The sequence below is a fragment of the Heliconius melpomene genome, chromosome 1 (assembly GCF_056956725.1).
Source record: "Heliconius melpomene rosina isolate 202511_hmr_F chromosome 1, ASM5695672v1, whole genome shotgun sequence".
Taxonomy (NCBI): domain Eukaryota; kingdom Metazoa; phylum Arthropoda; class Insecta; order Lepidoptera; family Nymphalidae; genus Heliconius; species Heliconius melpomene.
The window spans coordinates 12,420,267-12,436,898 of NC_140389.1; the positions used below are offsets into that span (position 1 = coordinate 12,420,267).

General features: G+C 30.4%; 1 protein-coding gene across 2 annotated transcripts; it reads right to left on the reverse strand.

The window, feature by feature from the left end:
* Positions 1-2,003: 2,003 nt before the first annotated feature.
* On the reverse strand, positions 2,004-11,018 carry LOC146541510 (sodium/hydrogen exchanger 9B2-like). Of its 2 annotated transcripts, none has more exons than XM_085194197.1 (11): positions 10,517-11,018; positions 10,187-10,250; positions 10,002-10,102; positions 9,231-9,468; positions 8,788-8,957; positions 8,421-8,635; positions 7,466-7,637; positions 5,777-5,931; positions 4,783-4,947; positions 2,260-2,449; positions 2,004-2,155 (listed from the first exon to the last, which is right to left on the reverse strand). In XM_085194197.1, the coding sequence occupies exons 1-11, from the start codon at positions 10,539-10,541 to the stop codon at positions 2,058-2,060; spliced, it is 1,593 nt and encodes a 530-aa protein (XP_085050323.1). In that variant the 5' UTR covers positions 10,542-11,018; the 3' UTR covers positions 2,004-2,057. The 2 variants fall into 2 exon arrangements, with proteins under 2 accessions (XP_085050323.1, XP_085050332.1); XM_085194206.1 differs by having other exon boundaries at positions 10,183-10,250; positions 10,517-11,016.
* Between the last annotated feature and the right edge of the window lie 5,614 nt (positions 11,019-16,632).

Here is a 16,632-nt window from a genome sequence, read left to right on the forward strand (position 1 = left end):
AAGCACTTAATATAATGTGAAAATTAATTAAACCCTAATGCAACCCGCATTTTCGTAGTTTCAATAAGGATTTTCCAATTGTTTTACACAGCAAGGATTTTTTAGTAGGTACCGTAATTTTAAATCTGTGCTACTAATCTTTTCAAGTACTTATTAAAATATATTTAAATGACTATTTTTAGATAGTTAAATGACTATTTTTAAACGGAAGAAATTATAAACAAAAGCCTACCTACTAATAACTACTACAAAAAATATATCGCGCGTAAATAATACATTCAACTCTAATTATCCAATACGTGCAAACACATCTAAATCTTCGTTGCTATAAAGGCAGGCGGGTTTCTTTTTTGCTTGTGGTTAATGCTGAAGAGGGTATTCTGTCCCTGATGAAAAGCAAGCACTACGTGGCTGCCTGTGAGGAAAATTAAATAGAATGCATCGGCAGGGAATCAAACACGGGCCGCCCGCGTGGCAGGCGAGCATTCTACCACTGAACCACCGATGCGTGTAAGGCAGGCGGGCGCGGCGGACGCATGGCGAGTGGCGAGCCGTTTCGCAGCAAGGATTTTTTGATATTGTAACAACTTCTAAAGTACTTATTAAAATGAAAAACAGTAAAGACAGTTTTGATCTACATTAAATGGCCAACGTAACTAATATACTTATTTATATGCTGAGAGTAAGGGATAAGTAAAACTTGAGTCGATACTGCTGAAGTGTCAACGACGTGATGTGTCAACAATTAAATGCGTTTTTCTCTTAAACTATTCGCAATTTCGAAATTGTGTAAAAAGCTAATTTTATCTTCGTTTAACGTAGAAAATTAATAAAGTATTTTAAAGGATAAGGATTAATACCATTATGGAAAAATATCCCTCACATTAAAAAATATATTGAAATTATTATTTTTAGACAGAAATATGATCACTACACGTTATTCTTAAAAGATAAAAATATGCTCTCGCGGACTTTTTTGTAGATCTCATTGAGAGGAACAATACTCCAGTACATTTTTTTCATGTAGTACTTACCATTAAAGCAGCGCATGCGCGAAAGTGTCTCAGCGGGTAGGACTTTATTCATATTTTTCGTATTTATGTTAATTTACATAAGAATGTACAAATAATAAACTATATATAAACCTTCTACGAAAAATACTCGACCTAATGGTGAAAACCGCAAGAAAATCCGTTAGGTGGTTTAGAAGAAGAAGAGTTAGAAACAACAGACAGACACGAAAAGCGACTTTGTTTTATAAGATATAGGATTATGGATTTGAGCTAGAGAATAATAATAAAGAAACAACTGAAGTATGTATTGAATTTAAATGAATAAATACTTCCATTATTTTAAGTTGCTGCACGATTTTCTTTCACACTACATGTAAAAGGTTGATGTGTTTGCTTAATAGAGAAGTATTCTTAATATGCATGGATAGAGAAGTACTTGTTATTGACGTACCTCATCAGCTCTGAATGACCGGTAGCTAGTTGAGAAAAACAACACTTTTTCTTATTTTATTCTATATTTAGTTTCTATATTTAGCATAATAAGGCTTTTTTTTAAATATTTAATATTTTAATTTCGTCTGGTGTCGAGGCAAAACGCGGCGTTGAATTCCGCCACTCAACACGCATTGCCTTCAGAATTCGGCGGGAAATGGAGAAAGGAGTGTCTTAACACTAGATTCCCTCTGTCTTCTCTGCTGTGTGCGAAATATAGCGAACTAAAAAAGCAATATTTATTTTTTAGTATACATTTTTTAATTGCTACTTTTGAATGGCACTATAAATTAAATAGATAAAATAAATTTGACCTGAATATGAGCTATTTTTACACAGTACGCATCTTCTTTTAAATGTATATTTTTTCCTTTACAAATATTTATTTTATGAAAAAAAGGATACGTGGGATGGGATAAGCATACGAAATGTCTCAAAATATTTTTTTAATTTTAATATTAACATATATATATATTTATATGGGTCTAAAAAAATAAATTTTATCTTTTTACTGTTAATTCAATTTAATTGATTCAATATTTATTTTAACATTTATATTGCATCTATATATTGAATGGAATCAATTGTATTTTTAATATGATCAAATTCCGAGGTGGTTGGCGTGACTGGTGGGTGCGATGGCTGATTATCTGTAATTTTCTTAAAGGTTAAATTTTATAAAGAAATTAAATTATATATTATTGTATTTATTTAATTCACACGAATACACGAATACACGAATATATTTATTTACCTTTTGGCGAAACTCTACCGTCCCGAGATAGTAATATTGGACCACAGACTGTTGTTAAAATTGAACCTAATGTAGAGGTTATTAATATAGCAATTACAATGATATTCGAATGTTGTTGCGCGATCCACTGGTCTTTTGGTGTGACACCTTCAGTCCATAAGGAATCTGTAGCCACACGCACTAGAACTGCCTTAAAATATAAATAGATTTAATTAGGAAAAAAGAAAATATTTAGAAAAAATCAGAAAAAAGCGCAAGCATTATTATTCAAATACAAATATTTAGCTAGTGTTGGATTTATAGGATATTTTTTGTCGTTTATACGTTTAGTCAGACAAAAATCTATTATTTTATTAAGTGATTGAAGTCGTTTTGTTTTCCGTACTGTGGCGCAGGGGCACGACAAACGTATCATTTTAAACATGACAGCTTGTGGATTCGATTTCCGCTCCCTCGAGTGCGAATCGATCCAACTGAAACATTTAATATTTCAATTTCCATTTAATATTTTAACGATCAGTTCCGCCATTTAAAACGCTATGCCTACAGAATTCCACGAGAAGTGGGGAACGGTAGTGTCTTAATGGGAACAGATTGTATTAACAATAGATTAGTAGGTTCCCTCCTGTTCCTAATATTATTATACAACAAGCAATTGTTATAATTAAAATATCAAATAGAATTACTGAATAAAAAGAAGTTTTTTTATGTTTGCACTTGTAATTTATTTGTATTTACAGTATTTAACCTACTTAAAGCACCAAGGATATTTGCGAAAGAATAAAGATAAGAGCTTTACGAGAGTTTGTAAATTTAAATACTAGTAATATTCATATTATTTAGTAAATGTTGTAGACTTTGTAATATAATCAGTCGTTATGATTTACGCCATATTTGAAACTAAGATAGAATTATATATGTGAATTTTAATTTCTTTTGATATATAATGTGTTTTTAGTGATTGAGTGTCGGTTTTTATTAACGGTCTCCGCGTGATTTTGCCCCCTTCTTTTTGTTTTAGTATGGTCAACTATACCGTGATACACTTAATAAATCGTAATTAATTTTGTTGGGATCTTATTTATAAATTGTCTTATTTAATTATTTAAAAAAATCCCAGACAAACTTCCCAAACAAAATTTTGAAATTGTTTATTTGTGTATTTTTTTTACAATTTATTTATAGTATAGATGATTTTGATATAGATAATTTAAGAGCATACTCTATGAATGTTATCTAACTTCTATATTTACTATATAAAGCCATAGCTAGATGTAATGCGGTAAATTCGTCACAACGCCGCATTTTACAAAAAGACAAGTTAAATATATCTTTGCTGTACAAATATATACAAATTGGATCTGTACAACTATATATAAAGGGCTTTAGAGTCGTATAAAAATACATAATCATGTAGGTATATATATATTTATGACACCTTACATTAATGACATCATAATGATTATGTTAGAGCAAGTGTTTTTATGACAAGTTAATATGAGAAAACTAACATTTATATAAAGTAGCAATAATAATTACTTTTAAAATATGAATGGCGACTAAGTATAATGATATAATGACAAAGTGCATATTATGTCCAATGAAAATAAGAAAAAAATGCAATGAATAATGTATAATAATAATAATTAATAAATTGAAACATATTTAAACATTAGAAGGATATCGAAATTGCATGAACACAATTAGATTAATTCTTCCCAATGAATCATAACATAGCTTTTTATAGCGATTTTTTTCCTTCATTTACAGTGTAGGCAGAGAGAACCTAGTGTTAAGACACTTAGTTTCTCACTTTCCGCTGAATCGCTTTTACAGTCACATGTCTATATGCCCTATGCCCCCGCCACGACTAGCCTCAAATTATAGCGAAATAATAATAGTTTATTTAATTTCAGTTTGGGTTTAGATATTAATTCTGAAAGTGAACACGTCGTCAAACTACTGGCATACCTTAAAATGAATTAGATCCTAAACGGCTGGATATTTATAACTCACTAACTAACTTTTATTTAATATTTCAATATTACTAAAGTTGATAATGATGCTTTTATACATTCGTTGGCTTCACATTGTGGGTGGATATGGTGACATTTACTATGATTAATGACTAGTGTTGTAAACATACAAATGTGATTAATAACTACATTAAAAAGAGTACCTACAAACAAATATTCAATGGCCAGTATCGTTAGTGAATTCTTTTATGTATAATAAAGACACCAGTAACCGATAGACAACAATGACATTTATATATTCTTATTTAACTGCCGAAAATACTACGAAAATACTACACGCAGTAGCGGGATAGGTAGAGGTTACCTGGGAACCTAAAGTGTTAAAACACTTTGTTCTCCTTGAGACACTTCTCCCATTTTCCGCCGAATTCTTGAGGCATTGCGTGTTAAGTAGCGGAACCCCCCCTCTCCCTATTCTGCTAGTGCGGGATACAGCGTGAAATTAATTTTTAATCACTGAAAAACAACATTCTGTTATTGTACTTACCTCCACAATGGCTTTAGGCATCCAAGTGATAGCTATGAATATACTTTCTTTTGTAGGTAATTGATTAACCGTCGCAACTAAGAACGCTGTAAGCATTCTCACGGATAAAGCCGCAAATATGCAACCTACTATTAGTCCGAAATCCCTTGTGGTCATCAGAGATACCTATGAGAAAAAATATATATATATATATATATTTCTCTCAAAATACAGCTAGCCTTGACTGGATAGAGTAGGACGAGAAAAAAAAATATTTTTTTAATAGTTGTAGGTCATGCCTTCGTGTGATAACGAAAACATTTAAAATCGTGTATGCGTTCTAGTTAATGAAGGTATACCTACAAGATATATTGAAATTTTTAAACGCCTTTTAGTTGTAACAGGTTCGACGGATCCTAGTAATGATGTCTTTGAAATATCATCTAGAATGAAATATTTAATAATGGCTTAGGTAAGTACGTTTTGGGCAAAAATTTACCAATAAATTTACTAATTTTGAGTGAAGATTCCGAAAGATACTAATATAATTTATTGTTCATTTTAACTAAAATAAAAACGTACAGTTGTTTAACTGTCCACAATATTAAATTATATGGAGAGGAAACCATTTTATGTCATGAGTGGCATCTTTATATTGTACACAAGACTTTATAAGAAATAATACAATGTAATTAAATATAAAAGTAAAAATTGGTTCAGCCATATCATAGATTTCATAAATTTTATGTGCATGTGAACGAGTTGTGAAGACAAAGTCTGCAGCAAATAGGTATTTGTATTATCTGTGATACAGTGTTTATTCGAGAAACGTCATAAATCAACTTTAGTACTATCATCGCATTATGCAGTTATGTATCGTCACATTGTATCATTTATAAATATGTCGTTTTTATTCAAATGATATACTTTCTTTTATAACATTTATTTTTCTTTTTAAATGTATGAAACCTTAAAATTTTAATTTTAATTTATTTATAGAAAAAAAAATAATTACCTCAAAAAAATAACCACTGAGAGTAAAAAGCATCGGCTCAAATATCCTCCATAAAAGCTTATAGACTTCAGCAACAGGATTATTGTTTATTGGCCAGCCTCGTCGCGACCACCGCGTAGCCGCTGCGCCCGCACATACCATTATAGCTACTCCTGCTAAATAATAAACAGATTTAATCAAAATCAATCAGCACTGTATCCCGTACATAGAGGGGTAGACAGAGGGAACTTGGGGACCTAACTTTCGTTCCATTAAGACACTTCCGTTCTTCCGGTTCCGCCGAATTCTGGATGAATTGTGTGTTGAGTGAGGGAACTCAATGTCGCGCTTTGCCTCGTCACCGTGCATTTTCTCGAGTGGAAATCGAACCCACCACCTGTCGCGGTTACAGCGAAGACGCTTATATAATCTAAATTTATACTATTTTTTTTCTCTTTTTCTTGCCCATTCGAGATATACTCCGTTCTAAATGGATACGAAGGCCACGTTTGGCTTAACCAGACTGTGCGACCTAAAGTATTATAACTATCGAAATAGACACAACACATTCATGAATTGTAGAGTTCGATATTTGTCATCTGCACCACGTACCACCACGTCTTAATATTAATAAAAAAATATCTTCTGATAAAATAAAAAGCGCATAAAATAAATACACTTAGGTATTTCGAGTGCAACGCACTGTAGTACCGTTTACCATTATTTATTATATTCTATTAATTTAATAATGAAATTAAGAAAACTAGCAAATATTCTATTCTGTTCTGTTTCTAATAATATTTTATGCCTTTTAGGCGTGTCAGTGGAGAATAGTTTATTTCGCAAATGGAGACGACACGATGAAGATTGGAAAATCATGGATGGATGGAATAAAATGACAGTCGCTTAAAAATCTATTTATATTTACCTCTTTAAATATTTACATTTTCAGAATGAAGCGGTTATTTCGAGACTAATTGAAGAAATATGTGAAACTGAATCGTGCGACATTAAAGTACTTAAAATAATTTAGTTTCATTGGCTTTAATTGAAATGAAGGCTGATTAAGGAGCATATTTATTGTAAAGAAGTCCAGCACTCATTCTCATGTACACTTTACGAAGATGCGCGACAGTATTTAATATTATATTAAACTATGATAAGGTCATTAATATGAAATTAAATAAAAATTCAGTTTTAAAAAATAGATTAAAAGTTAATAAAAACGTCAAAAAATTATAATTATACCAACGGATTCGAATAACTTTATTATCTTGAAAATTTACTCTAAAATGACACATTATTTTTTAAAAATTTTAAGCCACAAAATCTTACGGCAATTTTTCAGAAGCTACAGCATCCTGACTAGTATATTATAGTCGTTTATACGTTAAGCACGTACGTTTATACTTAATACTTATACTTACTCCAAGCACCTAGATTCTTGGAAAAAATAAATTAGATCTCTATCTTGTAGGAACATGTCGATTGAATAAAAAGAGAAATGAAGATAGGATATCTTGAATTTATCTCTTAAAATAAAGATACATGCAGATGTAAGGATTATTTTGTAAGGATGTAAGGATTATTTTGTAAGGTTTTTATGATTTGATAGAAAAATGGGCAAAAAAATGATTATATATTTGATTATACATAAAAAAAAAATATTACATATTTTATTCCTTTCATCTGGTCATTTATCATACTTACATGTACCGCCCCAGCCGAGATATCCACCTGCATAGCTGAAGAATATTCCACCAGCGAATATAAGTAGGCTTCGAATAGTTGGGGCATATAAATCATTATGATCAGGTAGGACGTCGATTAATACTCCCCATGTGACTCCCAGACCAATTCCAACGAAAATTGCGAATACTGCCTGTTATAACAACAACATACGAGTATATCATAAATTCTTAAATACAATATTGTGTTTCATAAATTTCATCGCCATCAACTTTTGATCGTGCCTTTTGAATCAATTTCAATTAAAATTGACAATAATTTTCGAATGCTTATTCAAGAATAAAATTGTTTCATGCTGCCTGTAGTGATAACATTTCTTTTGTAATTTTTATAATTCAATTTTTGTTTGGCCTCTTTTAAATTGCTTATATAACGCAAATAAAGCTTGCATAACGTTTTATGTATTAATTTAATTATCTAATAAAAAATTAAATACTTCAACCGAAATAAGAAATAACTACGTGGTTTAATGTTATTTGTATCTCTACGAAATGAAAACAGTTAATCAACAAACAAGCTATATAAAATAAATATTTTCAAATATAAATAACTATGTATAGTTAATTATTTATACTTGTAAATATTTATTTCAAATTAATATAACTTGAAATTGTTATATGAATATAATATAATACAAATATTAGAGAAGTACAATTATACGATTTAATTAGGGATCTCTGTCTACAGTTTCAAATCGAGGGAGCTGCTGCAAAAAATTCCAACATATTAAATTCAATTTTCTTATTATTGGCAAACGAGAATGTTAGCAGAACTAATGGAGCTTAGTTATGTTAGACTGTTGTAATAGTATTAAAGACGCTTCGGCTACTGATACTACCTATTAGTGCTACGCTCATAAAAGCAGACCGCCTGAGTACTTAAGAGTATTAAAACTAAAAGCAAAATTGAATACTACCTTCACTATACGGTAAATGGGTGTTGATTGGTAAAACATGGCGCTGTTGATAACTCCAAACATGCCTTCAGTAAAGGCGGTGTCTAGACCACCGGCGTTAGCTACCAGTAATGCTATTTGGTTTTTTAATCCTAGACCTTTTGCACTGAAACCTACAGTGGTTGGCACAATTATTGCTGGAGATACTGAAGATGTTATGGCCCCCAAATGAAGACCTGTTGATAAAATATTTAAAGATACATTTCATTTTTCGTTACACTTGTTTTCCTTATATACAGATGTATTCCAGCTTTATCCATTTGTTCCATGTATTTAGAAATAAATATTTAAGTTCCACTAACGCAACTTTCTAATGAATCTTGCTTACCCCAATACCAAGGGAATCCAAGGAGTATATGCGTGAAGAACGCCGTGGATAAACACTCAGCGATCCAAGGGAGGGTTGCCAATGAGAAAACTTTTACTGAATTACTTTTTATATATTCCCAGTCCCATGTAAGAGGGCCTCTTGTTAATATAATAACTGGATAAATTCGTCTGAAATTATTTTATAGCTTTAAATATATATGACTACAAATTGTTTTTATGCTACATTTTAAGGTTTAAGTTAATTTTAATATTATTACTTTATTATCATAGTTTAGTAATCAATAAATTATAATATATTACAAATATAAATGAAATAAAAAAATGTTAAAATAAAAGTAGTAGCAACATCATATATTCATAATATAAGAAGGTAACTTTAGCAAGTCGGATCAATGTTGTTTAAGAACTGTGTGGATAAGAAGCACTTAGAGCGAGCTGTACCTAAGATGAAAATCTATCTTATCTGCAGATGGATTTTGTAGAAAGTTTGTCGAACCGAAGGATTTGCACAAGACTCCCATTAAAGTCATCCCGACTACGGGATTAATAGTCGTACACCTCTCCAATGTATGGCCAAATACATATCCCGCTAATATCAATGCAGTCATATGGAACACGTAACCTCCTGGCAACACCAGGTCTTTGAAGAGAAACCATGATGTCCCCCACAAGCAAAACACTGTAATAAATATATAGTACTGCAATATACATACATCATACTAAAGTCAAGGTAGCTAATACCATTATGCTTTTACGATCAAGTAATTCGTGATAGGTAATTACACTAATTCATTAAATTGATGGTGTATTCGAAAGAAAATTAATATTTTCTTTTAAATTAACATCTATTCAGCTTTTTTAATCAAAAGGAGATCTTAGTGGCATATCAGCTTCACGCTGTAGGGCAGGCAGAGGGAACCTAGTGTTAAGACATTTCCTTTCTCGAAATTTCTCGAGGGGGAATCGAACCCACAACCTATCCCATTTATAGTCGTACGCTTGTACCCCTGCGCCACGAGTGGTCTCAAAAATAAATGACATCTAGCTCAATAAACATATTTGTAATTGTTATATTGTAAAAGAAGCACCATTATGACTGTAATATATATACACGTATATAAATGTTGTGAATCAAAACTATGACGGATTCTAAGACAAGTAGATATTTGTAATAATTATAAGGGAAGTATTTATTTAGTGAATTATAATTACCACATATGCAAATTGCTACATATTGCTTCGATTCTGAGATAGACGGTAATTTGGACAACAACTTTTGTGAAAATTTAACTTCAGTTTTCTTAATTTCTTCCCTAAAATAAAAAATATTATAATGCTTAGTATTCATATCGTATCTGAAATTAATATAAACGTAAAAATGTACTATACTTACTCACGTTTTGAGGTAGCCTTCTTCTAATTTAGTAATTTTATTACAGTTTTTATTTAGTATATCTTCATCTGCAAAGTGAATTAGTTATTCTAACAGACATGATAGCTATTAAAAAAGACAGTATAAGAAGACGCTACAGAGTTATTAAAATATATTTTATGGCATTGGGTTCATATCCCTGAGAAGAATCTCTAAATATTTACTAAGAAACAATTATATAAAGCTAGCTAGATTTCCTTGTCTAAAATATGCAAGGAGTATATTTCAATAATATGCAAAATATTATTTTAATCTCGAAATTTTATTTTACAATAAGCTCATATACGAAACTTACTTGCTTCTAAAGATTTGTTGACCATTGTGCTCGTCTTCTATACTTCCCGTAGTCTTTGAAAAGCGACGTTGGTCAAGAGGTGTCCGACATATTTTTGTATATAAAACGGCTGCTTAGTTGTCGTTGAAGAAGTCGTGTGATCCCAGTTTCAGTTGCTTTAATAAAACAAGCGTCCGCATGCGCACTCCTTTCAATTGATGTAATAGAAAACAAATTAATCACAGAATGTCGAATACCACATTAGCAAGTACACAAACGTTTTGAAATTAAATTTTTGTTTCATATAACTTTGCTAAGGAATGGAACGGTACAGAGGCATATCTTTCACACAGTACCAATAGTTATTGTAAGGTATGACTTTAAAACAATGATATGGTTTATAAATACGTCTTCTGCTTGCTGTATCATATTATGCCTGCTTGTAAAACCTCAGCATTAATTGATACACTGCACTCTACTAATGAATCGAGTATTCAAATGTATACCGGCACGTGTAGAGACTGACTGTTTAGAAGATTTCTAGTCCATATTAATGCAATCGACTTGGCGCTAATTCAATAGGGTTTTATTTTTAGTTTTTCGTGTCGTTAAGCCTTGAAATTGTCACTAATTATGACATTTGATGGACCTAGGCCGGTGCCATTTAACTGAGTTTGTTTAAGCTATACGTATGTTATATGTATTTATATTATTTATATCTTTATATGTTACGTACTATACTTGGTGTGACGTATATTTTTATGCGTAGTACAAAGTACACACCATATATTACTATTCATTTCAATATTGTTCATCATTTTAATATTTTTTTTATGTTTATTAGACATCAACCTTGTACGGTGTGACTGTAATGTGACGGTTGTGAGTTCGATTCCTACTCGAAGGGATGAAATATTTATTTAAATTTATTTATTATATTTCCATTTCTAATCATTAATTCTTAATTATTAACTATTTATAGTTGACATTTTAAAACACCCAATTGCAAAACCAAAGGATCTTATTCTTAAACTTTGAACATATACCAATAGCAGTAAATTATAGAGTATTTTTTTATTATTTTACATTTTAATATAATCATAACTGTTTATCTTATTCGAAGTAACAATTACAAATAATAATTTAATAATAATTTAAATGTACAAATAAATCCTTTTTTTTTAAATATTACACTAGTTGAGACGTGTTTTTAACCGACTTCTGTAAGAAAAGGAGGTTATCAATTCGACTGTATTTTTTTTTTTAATTTTTTTTTTATGTTTGTTACCTCATAACTTTTGACTGGGTGAACCGATTTTGATAATTTTTTTTTATTTGAAAGGTGAAGCTTCCCGAATGGTCCCATTTTTTTTTGGTCCATGTCTGACAATGGTATCCATGAGAAAATCACATAAGTCTTAAATTTGCATTAGGTATGTGCGCGACAAATAGACGAATAACTCAATGTCGCGCAAACTGATTTTGATGATTCTTTTTTTATTTGAAAGGATACACTTCAAGGATAATTTGGTGAAAGTTTGGCTAGGTTCCGATTATGGAATCCGGTGAAAGTTTGTTTTTTTTGGTAAAAAATTGATTATACTGTAATAGTTACAAGCAAAAACTTTTTAACTCGATGTCAGAAGTGAGATTCCTGATCGTTACATTTCTTTTCAACCAACCTCAAAAAAGAGGATGTTCTCATTTTCAACCAACTTCAAAAAAGGGAGATTCCCAATTCGCCCGAATACTTTTTATGTATGTTCTTGTCAATATACCAAAATGTTACTTTGCGCAAAAATAATACCTAATTAAATGAAGTTTTACACAGGACAACCACAACCACTCGTTGACAACCACTACCACCACCATCACCACTCGTTTAAGAAGCATCTTTTTAAGATCTACCCATCACTAAAAGTCGTAAAATAAATTAATTTTTAACAAAAACAAAAACCGACTTCTAACAACGAACTAAAAAGTGAAAAATAATTTTACAAAGATTTTATAATTTTGAAATCGGTGCTCAGTAGAACAAACTGGCTTAGTAATTAGATATTGTAGTAAAGGTGTTGTAGCATTAGCTTGACACCGACTTCAAAATTATAAAATTTTTGTAAAATAATTTTTCACTTTTTAGTTCGTTGTTAGAAGTCGGTTTTTGTTTTTGTTAAAAAATAATTTATTATCACTGAGTTTTTATCATTTTTATCATGAAGTGCGGCTTTCAGAAGAGAACATTAGAACATTACACCTGGCCTTTAGAGACATGTGTATATATATATATGGAAAACCCTTCTCTACATAAATTAAATAGAAATAAAAAAAAAAAAAAGTTGTTGTTGTTGTTTCCTTTGTTTAGAATTTGTTTTATTCCCACATGTAAAGGCATTAGTGTTCTCCATCAGATTTTTATTTCTAAATAAATTTATTTTATTTTTACATATTAAAAAGTACAAGATGTTGACATGTTCACATTACCATCTTTTGTAATAACTTCTAAGCAAAAAAGGATAAAAACGTTTTGTTTCACGTAAAAACCTATTTTGCTGAGAAGATCCCTGTTGAATGAAGATGAAACTACGAGAAAAATAACTTTTTTCACGACATACCGCTTACTTGAAGTATCAACCTCCCGCTTGCGGACATTCAATATGTTACTGGTAAAAGAAAGTCATTCTGTTGGTAAACAATAATGTACAATCGGAACCTTCTCTCCGCAAGAGCAAGCGGGCATACTGTGAGTCTTTGAAAGCTGGGCAATCTACCGTACAACGCCCGCCGGATACCGGCAGCTCATTAACTATGAACGTCGTCATCAAGACGCTTCTTCAGCAGAAAAAAACACATTAAGCAGTAGCACTCTCCACGAATAAATGCTCGAGTGAGGTGCTTTTGAGCGGCCACGGCTACAAAGTGCATATAAATTGCGCCGCGAAATTGAAGCGGATGATATAAAAGGACCTCTATAGTACACTTTTGAATGGCATGCTAAGGGCGACTCATGTTGAATTCCACTAGTTCTATGAAAGAACATAGAAAAAGGTGTACTTCAAAATGCGAACACGTTGTTGTTCAAACTGCTACTATTAACAATTTGTTTTTTTAGTTATTTATATACTTTACTCATTCCAAAAGGATATTATTATATTTAAACAAGAATGGTATAAACATACCATCTCGCTTTCCTCGCTGATGTCTTTGTAGAAATAAAATCTTTACCACATATGAATCATCATCTAGAACAAAGTTATTTACTACCGATGCAATATGCGAATAAATCTTTTAAATTTTATTGCAGTTTCTATTAATAGACAGTGATTCAAATATCTAATTGTTCATGCATTGTTATTATAATGTTATTATATAGTACGCCTGAGAATATCAAAGATTCTTAATGTGATGACGTAAAACATATACATAATGTGAAATAGCCAGACTCGTAATTGCCACGCAGATGAAGACGCGAGCAGAATATTATTAAATTATATAATTAAATTTTAGATTTACTGCACGTAATGTTGGCCATATCTTTAAGTTTTTTGCTAAGAAATTCTTCTTAGGCAAATTGTAATATTGAAGTTAGAAACTAAATATGTATTCTAATAAACCAAGTAACTATGATTCTCTCCATAAAAAAGTCATAATTATTTATGAATAATTTTGCTTCCATTGTTTTTCGTTGTTTATATATGAAGATTGATTTATTACTATCTGTTAAAAAGTACTAAATCAAGTTTTTCAATCTCTCTATTAATAACATTTTTCATAAAACGCTTCCGTCATTTTGGTTTGTTATAAAAATCTGTAAAATATAAGTATACTTAAAATATAATAGTTTCCTTTACGTAAGTTTGCTTGTGACAAATATGTATTATATATATATGATTTACATGACGAAAATATTTATTCATTATGAATTTACAAATGAACATGGAATTAGTGTAATTTAAAATATTTAACATAATATATTTGAACGCCAAAGTTGTGTGACCAATATATTTACTCGTTTCGTTTAAGATTGTGCTAATTAATTTTTCAAATTTATTTAAAAAAATATAATATTCAAATATGTTCACAAAACGACGAACCGTAAACGTATCACGTGAAGACTTTAATTAAATTATTCGTTCAAAATAGTTTTAGTCATTATGTAAACCTCAATAGCTAACTATATTTAGCTTTTGATTTGATTGTACACGAGCCTATAAGAATCTATAAGTAAAGCTGGTTTTTTGGATATGTAGTACAAAATTGTTATAAGTCTATCAAAAGCAACAAGTACATATCAACGAAAATCAACATTTATTAAGGAAACTAGTGACCCGCCCGCGGCTTCGCCCTCTTGTGATACGTAATTGACTGACAACTGTCATTATAGAATGACGTCTGATATATTTTTTTATTACTTTAATCTGTAAATTTCTAATATGATTTTTTTACCTATATAATTTCTATAAAGATTTTTGATTGTTTTGAATTTAAGAATACAACATTGGTACGAAAACCTCAGTGAGCGACACCGACTCGCACTTGACCAGTGTTTTTGTTTTATGTCTATTTATATTTAAAATAAGATAAATGTAGGTTTCTGTAGTTTAATTTATGTAAACGTGTTGTTAACTTGCGTAAACAATTAAATAATTCAATCGAGAACTTCTACTCTGTAGTCAGTCGCATAAGATGTATTCTTTTGTGGTAGAAAATTTATCGTAGTGCTCTTGGAGTTTTGTTCATCGTAAAACATACTGTCTACATGTGGATAAGTGACATTTAAGATCCAATAATTCCTTGTTTTATTCTAATCTATATAGCTTGGGTTTAAGGTACCTAAACCAAAGTATTTACAAGTTATTTTTATTTTCTTTATAATATTTTGTATCAGCCAAAGCTTACAGATATTATCTCTGCCAGACGTTTCTATATACATATTACAAATATTGATATTGATAAAATATTTTAATTACGTTGTATATTTGTTTAGTATTATGCGCAAATGAAAAATAAGAAAATTCATATTTCATAGTGACTTGATAAAAATCTATAAATAACATAAGTATTTTTTTATATTATAATTTTCCATGTAAGAGTATAACATAATTATAACTTTTGTTAGTAGATAACATTTACGCAATCTAAGTAAAAGAAAAAGTTTGCAAATTGCCACAAGATAAATGGGCCTCATGAGATTTTCTTTTAAAACAAAAGCTTAACACATCTATATAATTATAATACTGTAAATCTACGAGTGGTTGGTTACGCATTTATGTGTATGAATTAGCAATAAAACATAAATGTCATATGTAACTAAAAAACATGGTAATTTTCTAAAAATACTAATATTTGTAATTTAGTTGCAATCCAACTTATTTCTAAGTGTAGAATAATAGGTGCTTTAAAAATGTCAGAAACACTAAAATTATGTTCTAGCCTGATATAGGCATTATAATAAAAGAAGTGCCCTGTATTTTGATCCATGCACATGACTGTGTTCACTGCGGTTGGACAAGAGCCACCAAGTTTTTATTATTTTAATCTTACTGATTAAAATATATATAATATATGTATATATTTATGATAAGATTATGCACAATTTATTGCCTAATACTGTTTGTTGTTTTCACTATTTACATTAGTACATTTTATTTATTCGCAGTCGCTATGACAAAATGATACTGGGGAAAAGTGATAAACGTTGTCGCATTACTCGTATGTACTCATATGTACTTACGTAAATACAAATAAAGGCAACTTTTGTTATTTTTTTAGTATACCCTTTTTAAAAAAAACAAATCTTAACATATTTTTCTTTTACTATAAAACAAGATATTAAGATTATAAAAAACAAATTGTAATTACAGATTTATGTACATATTATCGAAAATTATTTATTAAATGGACCATAATTTAAATGTAACTCAGTCGGTATAGCATTCGGAGAGTTCCCGATCACGGGCTATCGACTAATGAAAGTAGGTTATCTGTATGCGGCGAGCGGGTATCTGGTCTTAATGGCATGCGTGAACGACACCCTCCAGTATCCCGCATGCGGGATATATCGACTAATGAAAACGATTACAGCATGCATTCCCTACGGCATGCGTGAGCACGCCGTATCCTGAGAACATAATCTATAT

Coding starts and splice junctions, on each gene's coding strand:
- LOC146541510 (XM_085194197.1), bottom strand. CDS start 10,541: ATGGTCAACAAATCTTTAGAAGCAA. Junction 7,638..8,420: donor CCATTTACCGTATAGTGAAG/GTAGTATTCAAT, acceptor TTGTTATAACAG/GCAGTATTCGCAATTTTCGT. Junction 5,932..7,465: donor TCTCGGCTGGGGCGGTACAT/GTAAGTATGATA, acceptor TTTATTATTTAG/CAGGAGTAGCTATAATGGTA.